Source organism: Aegilops tauschii, chromosome 5 (genome assembly GCF_002575655.3).
Source record: "Aegilops tauschii subsp. strangulata cultivar AL8/78 chromosome 5, Aet v6.0, whole genome shotgun sequence".
Classification (NCBI taxonomy): Eukaryota; Viridiplantae; Streptophyta; class Magnoliopsida; order Poales; family Poaceae; genus Aegilops; species Aegilops tauschii.
Genome location: NC_053039.3, coordinates 495679770 through 495687468, shown reverse-complemented (window position 1 = coordinate 495687468; position 7699 = coordinate 495679770). Strand labels below are relative to the sequence as shown.

General features: G+C 45.9%; 1 protein-coding gene and 1 non-coding gene across 2 annotated transcripts; both read left to right on the top strand.

The window, feature by feature from the left end:
• Positions 1–2616: 2616 nt before the first annotated feature.
• LOC109766027 (uncharacterized) lies at positions 2617–6016 on the top strand. The gene is made up of 8 exons (XM_020324798.3): positions 2617–2826; positions 2984–3065; positions 3553–3606; positions 3710–3801; positions 3887–4000; positions 5284–5351; positions 5476–5587; positions 5678–6016. The coding sequence occupies exons 1-8, from the start codon at positions 2773–2775 to the stop codon at positions 5771–5773; spliced, it is 672 nt and encodes a 223-aa protein (XP_020180387.1). The 5' UTR covers positions 2617–2772; the 3' UTR covers positions 5774–6016.
• A 429-nt stretch (positions 6017–6445) lies between these two features.
• TRNAT-AGU (transfer RNA threonine (anticodon AGU)) lies at positions 6446–6519 on the top strand. Its single transcript has one exon. It is a non-coding gene; the product is annotated as a tRNA-Thr (tRNA).
• Positions 6520–7699: the final 1180 nt, after the last annotated feature.

The window sequence follows — 7699 nt, the reverse complement described above, 5'->3', positions numbered from 1 at the left end:
CTAGTATGCCTCTAGTTGACTAGCTCGTTAATCAAAGATGGTTAAGTTTCCTAGCCATAGACATGAGTTGTCATTTGATGAACGAGATCACATCATTTGATGAACGGGATCACATCATTAGAGAATGATGTGATTGACTTGACCCATCCGTTAGCTTAGCCCTATGATCGTTTAGTTTATTGCTATTGCTTTCTTCATAACTTATACATGTTCCTATGACTATGAGATTATGGAACTCCCGAATACCGGAGGAACACTCAGTGTGCTATCAAACGTCACAAAGTAACTGGGTGATTATAAAGATGCTCTACAGGTGTCTCCGATGGTGTTTGCTGAGTTGGCATAGATCGAGATTAGGATTTGTCACTCCGATTGTCGGAGAGGTATCTCTGGGCCCTCTCGGTAATGCACATCACTATAAGCCTTGCAAGCAATGTGACTAATGAGTTAGTTGTGGGATGATGCATTACGGAACGAGTAAAGAGACTTGCCGGTAACGAGATTGAACTAGGTATAGTGATACCGACGATCGAATCTCGGGCAAGTAACATACCGATGACAAAGGGAACAACGTATGTTGTTATGCGGTTTGACCGATAAAGATCTTCGTAGAATATGTGGGAGCCAATATGAGCATCCAGGTTCCCCTATTGGTTATTGACCGGAGATGAGTCTTGGTCATGTCTACATAGTTCTCGAACCCGTAGGGTCCGCACGCTTAACGTTCGATGACGATCGGTATTATGAGTTTATGTTTTTTGATGTACCGAAGGTAGTTCGGAGTCCCGGATGTGATCACGGACATGACGAGGAGTCTCGAAATGGTCGAGACATGAAGATTGATATATTGGAAGGTTATGTTTGGCCACCGGAAAGGTTTCGGATAGGTTCGGGCATTTTTCGGAGTACCGGGGGGTTACCGGAACCCCCCGGGGGGTCAATGGGCCTTCATGGGCCTTAGTGGAAGAGAGGAGGAGGCGGCCAAGTGGAGGGTGCGCACCCCCCAAGCCCAATCCGAATTGGGGAGGGGTCCGGCCCCCCTTTCCTTCTCTCCCTCTCCCCCTTCCTCCCCCTCCTAGTTGGACTAGGAAAGGGGGGACCCTACTCCTAGTAGGAGTAGGATTCCCCCCCTTGGGGCGCGCCCCATGAGGCCGGCCGGGCCCCTCCTCCACTCCTTTATATACGGGGGAGGGGGGCACCCCATAGACACACAAGTTGATTTTCTTAGCCGTGTGCGGTGCCCCCCTCCACAGATTTCCACCTCAGTCATATTGTCGTAGTGCTTAGGCGAAGCCCTGCGTCGGTAACTTCATCATCACCGTCACCACGCCGTCGTGCTGAAGAAACTCTCCCTCAGCCTCAGCTGGATCTAGAGTTTGAGGGACGTCACCGAGCTGAACGTGTGCAGATCGCGGAGGTGCCGTGCGTTCGGTACTTGATCGGTTGGATCGCGAAGACGTTCGACTACATCAACCGCGTTACTTAACGCTTCCGCTTTCGGTCTACGAGGGTACGTGGACACACTCTCCCCGCTCGTTGCTATGCTTCTCCTAGATAGATCTTACGTGATCGTAGGATTTTTTTTGAAATACTACGTTCCCCAACAAGATCGACCTCTCACAAGGGTCCGAGGACTTATCACCATTGATGAATACTTGGTTGAGGGGTGGTGAAGCTGGTGGTCGACGCCACCCAGATCATGTGATCGCCGCCGCTAGTGAGAGAGTGGAGAGAGGGGAGAGTGAGTGGTGAGAGAAGGATGAGGGGATTTATGCCGCTGCTCCGGGAACCAAGGCGGCGTGTCCCGCGTGTAACTGCCTTCACCCATGTGCACTCGCTTGCATCGCTCGGGCCTGGCTCGCTGGGAACGGCCGATTCGAGCATTCCTTCAGAGTCAAGCCCAGAGGTGTTTTAACTTATGTTCGGGTCAAGATTCCATACAAGTCAAGCATCCAAATAGCCCAAAATTGCATCCCAGGGCTGGCTAAGGTAGATGCAACCCACCAAACGCATCCCAACTACATGATTTGGACATCTTCTTCGGCCGCCCCAAACTCCCTTCCTCCTTTGTTGTTCCCTTGAGAAATCACCGTGCTCGAGCTACTGGTTGCAGCATTGAATTTGATTCCCTATATGCATATGGGTTAATCTTTTTGGGGGGTCTATATGCCAATGGGTTTGTCTTGGCATTTTCTCTTCTGTTCTAGTACAATTTTTTTCTCTGTTGTAACACGACACTTTTTTCTTCTGTAGCATGACAGTTAATGGACATGTGTAGCAAATTTCTTTATTATGAATGGAAATTCTGTTTGCTGTAGCATGTCAATCCTCTTTTGTGAGCAACAAGGTTTGACCGGCTCCGGTGAGGGAGGACGATTTCGGCGGCACGCCTTCCGTTTGCTCCAGTGTTTGTAGTCGTCGTCAGGTAGTCTATGTACGTGGTTGTAATTTTTATTACCTCTAGTGTTCTTCATATTTTCCATACCTTCTTTTAGGAGACGTTCTCTGTACCTTTTTTTTAGATAAAGACGTTCTCTGTACTTTATTTTTTGAGCGGTAGACGTTCTCTGTACCTAGTGCCTTCAACACACAGAAGGCCCTGTCTGGGCAGTGCTGCACTTCCCAGCCCAGCCCAGCCCAGCCCAGCTGCAAGTTCCTCTTTCTCCACACCCGGACATCCCCCAGCCACTAACTAGAGACCACAGTGCACAGCCCACCTCAACCCCACTTTCGATCCGAACCCACCGTATCCTCGTCGCCGACGACGCCACCATGGCGGCGCTCCTAGCCCGGCAGGCAGCGCTGGCCCTCCGCGCCAGGCAGACGGTGAGCGACCCTTCTACCCTCCCCCCGCCTCCCCTGCCTGCCGTCGCCCTCCTAGATCTACGCTGTCCGCCCTCCGGCTTCCAGATCGAGCCATGCCGCTCCGCTTCTCCTGCTTGCCTTGTTGTGCGTCTGATTCCGTGGTTTGCCGGTGTTTCAGGCGCGTCTAGGCCCGTCCGCGACGGCGATGCAGGGCCACCTCCGGACCTACATGGACGCGGGGGCGCCCAAGAGGTTCAAAGGTCTCCGCCCTCTCCCCCTCTTCTTACTGAGCTGTTCGGTATTGTTATTACTCCGTACTTATCAAATGTGGTTCGGGCTGCGTCGGTTCTGTGTTATCATTTCAAGGCATTCCGTGTGTTCGAAGTGATTGGCTTTCTATGTCCTGTGGTGCATACGGTAGCGTGTGAGCGAGGAATTAGGGCTGTACTTGAAACTCTTTGGAACAGATCTTTGGTTATATCAATTAGTTGCACACTGATGCCTGACACCCAATGTGAAATGGTCAAAAATTGTGCCACGCTCCCTCCGGCTGGTTTTAGGAGAACCTGTTCTTTACAACTAAAAGCCATTTGCTGATGATGATGGACCATAGTATCGAATTTTAATTGGCCTAATTCTTTCGAACACTAATTCCATGCTATGATTTGTGTGTGCATAGTTGCATATTGAATTTAAATTTGTGCGATGCTACTGTTCTCTGAAAGTGCTGCCCCCTTTAATGGTCAGAGGACGAGGAGAAAGAACAGCTTGCGAAAGAGCTCGCCAAAGATTGGAGTGCTGGTGAGTATATGTTTTTTATATGGGCGTACAATTGTATGTTGGCTATTTTCCTTGTTGCTGTTAGGATACTGCTTCACCTCTCATTTTAATGCTCTTTCTTCAGTGTTTGAAAGGAGCATCAATACATTGTTTTTGACTGAAATGGTCCGTGGTTTGATGCTGACGCTCAAGTACTTCTTCGAGAGGAAAGTTACAGTTAAGTGGCGAATTTCACACATGCTATTAGTCTTATTGTCGTGCTTGCTTCTGTTGACTGTTCTTTTATCTTGACTCCTTGTAGATTAACTATCCATTTGAGAAGGGCCCTTTGAGCCCTCGTTTCCGAGGGGAGCATGCTCTCAGACGTTATGATACTGGGGAAGAGCGATGCATTGCCTGTAAACTATGTGAAGCTGTAAGTTGTGTTCTGTTAAATCTTGCAATAATAGTGGATTAGTTAGCAAACCATATGAATTTATCTCCTGCCGAATGAAATTGAGATCTAAATGGTCCGTAGTAATAGCAGGCCATGCTTATATGAAAATTTGATGTCCGCACCAGTAATACCTCCATGCAATGTTATAACAGTGATGCCATGTTTTCCATATCAAATTATGAGTTCTTAGGGCCATCTTCTCCTTCCCATTATTTACTTTGCAAAACTGGTTTCCTTTCAAGTATATCTGACTGAAATTGATTAAAGTTTTTAAGAAAAGTTTTATCTTACTTGCTTGAAGTTATTTACAATACATGATGGTTTTGTTCTTGTTGGCGGTAGACCTTGTAGTTGTTAGTGCTTGTGGAGTAAAGCATTAAGATTGATGCTCTGTGAGTATTCAAAATAGTCTGGCCATTGTATGAAGGGTTTCAGTTCCTGGGATTGATCGCTTTTTCCCGTGGGTACAAGGAGAACAAATCGTGGCCTGGAAACATTTAATTTAAAATCTGAATTGCAATTTGAAGTACAATTGATGGCATAATTATGGCCGTGAATCAGACAGATGTCGGTCATTCTTTGAGGGTAACGGACAAGTCAAAACCACGAAGAAAATTGCTGGTTACTGACTGGGAACCTGTCCTAAAAGAGTCCACAACTCCAGGGTTGAAACACTGATTCTGTAAACCTCTTGAATCAGTAAGATTGTGTACGGTGTTAGCAGTTAGAACTTTGAGCTCTGAATCACTGGCAGCAAGAGCATTGCAGCTTTCTGCTTATTCGTGCTTTTATTTAGAAAAAATATTTGCAGCTCAAATTTCTTAGGCCACATGCTTCTTCAATCTAGCATGGTGTATGGAACTGGTGCACATATGGGGTTTGAGAAATTCTTGAAGAAGCATCATACCTAGATTTAATAATATTTTGCAATTGAACGCACAAAGGTAAAATTCATGAGCCCCCCATGGCGCCATGTGTCCACTACTACCTTGCTAGATTTACCACAAACTTTGTTGAACACTGATAGTTTCTGGAAGTAGCTTGCTGTACCGTGTAAGTCTGTAACATTCTCACCAATCTTAGTTATTGAAGTCTTGGCCTTTGATTAGCTTCAAAACTTACTGAAAATTCTCATGTATAGTAGTGCAAAACCGTGTGATTGGCTTAAGATGCTTGAATGTTGGATGTTTCTCATACTAGTTGAAATGGTAGTTATTGATGCATAAGTATGCCTTCTCTCACATGGCTTCACATGTGGTCAGATATGCCCAGCCCAGGCAATTACTATTGAGGCAGAAGAACGTGAAGATGGCAGTCGCCGAACCACAAGGTAATCGAATGGCTGTTTATTTTCTGTGAACTGTGTTAACTGTTAAGTATGCCACTTTGATCTACTGCTCTTAATCTGCAATCAAGCTCCATTCTGAAGATTCATATTTTATTTTGTTTTGCAGATACGATATTGACATGACCAAGTGCATCTACTGCGGGTTCTGCCAGGAAGCTTGCCCTGTCGATGCTATTGTCGAAGGCCCTAACTTTGAGTTCTCTACTGAAACTCACGAGGTAAACTAAACTAGCTGATTCCATCATATGATGTTATTTCCACACATTCCCCGGGAATCATGACACACAACGTTCTCTGGCATGGTGCAGGAGCTGCTGTACGACAAGGAGAAACTGCTCGAGAACGGCGACCGCTGGGAGACCGAGATTGCTGAGAACCTGAAGTCTGAGGCCCTTTACCGTTGATTTGCTCTTGCCATTAAATTGGATCTGCCATTTCCCCTGTTTTGCTCGACTAGCCGACAAATAAGCAAACCTGTATCATAACCTGAAAGCCAGGTGCCATGTTTTTGTGCCTGTGCTCCATCTGTTGTACTAGCATGCTCCAGGGTAAAGGTTTACGGCATGTTTTTGCGATTATTAAAATGTTTTCGACTCTGATGGCATCGTGAACAAAATACTGGTTGTGGAGTTACATTTTCCTGTCAATACGTTGTGTTTGCATTTGTTAATTTTATGAATGATGAATCAACCACGGCTATGCACTGGTCTGGACTGGATTGCACGTTCGTAAATGTGAAGCCGTGTGTAGTACGTACGTATCAGTTATGGACTATTGAACACGGTGCAGGAGTAACACCGTTTCCTTTGGAAGGTTGGCACAACTTGGCATCACAGTCATAAAATCGTCATAAGGCTAAGATGATTTGAGATCTTGAAGTGGTGCACACAGCAGAGTTTTATCTTTTAAAGAAGAGTTCCCCATAAAGTTATCTGGCTTTAGTCATGAAATGAAATTCTGCAAAGGCGACAGTACGAGGATCTACGTATGGTCCACTGTCGGGGAAGAAGAAACCGTCGTCCGGTGACAACATAATTTACAGGATGTGTAACCAAATTATAAATTCCGTAGCAAAAGCTTTCATAGCTCAGTTGGTTAGAGCACCCGTTTAGTAAGCGGGAGGTCTTGAGTTCAACTCTCAATGAAAGCAATTCCTTTTTCTTGTTTTTTCTTCTTCCCCGAGTGTTCTGTTTCGGCAATTTTTTTGGCCTTTGCAGTTTGTACACAAGTGGTTCCATCAATGCATTGTACCAAGGGTGGATGTACTCCAAGAACTCCAATCATCTCAGCCACCTTGTGGGGGTGGGATGTCGCCGTTGGTGAGGTATTCCTTTTTCTTGTTTTTTCTTCTTCCCCGAGTGTTCTGTTTCGGCAATTTTTTTGGCCTTTGCAGTTTGTACGCAAGTGGTTCCATCAATGCATTGTACCAAGGGTGGATGTACTCCAAGAACTCCAATCATCTCAGCCACCTTGTGGGGGTGGGATGTCGCCGTTGGTGAGGTGTTCATGATGCCAGGCTAAGGACCGTCGTTCCTCTTGTTCAACTCTCAATGAAAGCAGTTTCTTTTTCTATTTTTTTCTTCTTCTCCAAGTGTACTGTTTCGGGAATTCTTTTGGCCTTTGCCAAACGGAGACCGAGGCAATTCCTTTTTCTTGTTTTTTCTTCTTCCCCGAGTGTTCTGTTTCGGCAATTTTTTTGGCCTTTGCAGTTTGTACGCAAGTGGTTCCATCAATGCATTGTACCAAGGGTGGATGTACTCCAAGAACTCCAATCATCTCAGCCACCTTGTGGGGGTGGGATGTCGCCGTTGGTGAGGTGTTTATGATGCCAGGCTAAGGACCGTCGTTCCTCTTGTTCAACTCTCAATGAAAGCAGTTTCTTTTTCTATTTTTTTCTTCTTCTCCAAGTGTACTGTTTCGGGAATTCTTTTGGCCTTTGCCAAACGGAGACCGAGGCAATTCCTTTTTCTTGTTTTTTCTTCTTCCCCGAGTGTTCTGTTTCGGCAATTTTTTTGGCCTTTGCAGTTTGTACGCAAGTGGTTCCATCAATGCATTGTACCAAGGGTGGATGTACTCCAAGAACTCCAATCATCTCAGCCACCTTGTGGGGGTGGGATGTCGCCGTTGGTGAGGTGTTCATGATGCCAGGCTAAGGACCGTCGTTCCTCTTGTTCAACTCTCAATGAAAGCAGTTTCTTTTTCTATTTTTTTCTTCTTCTCCAAGTGTACTGTTTCGGGAATTCTTTTGGCCTTTGCCAAACGGAGACCGAGGCAATTCCTTTTTCTTGTTTTTTCTTCTTCCCCGAGTGTTCTGTTTCGGCAATTTTTTT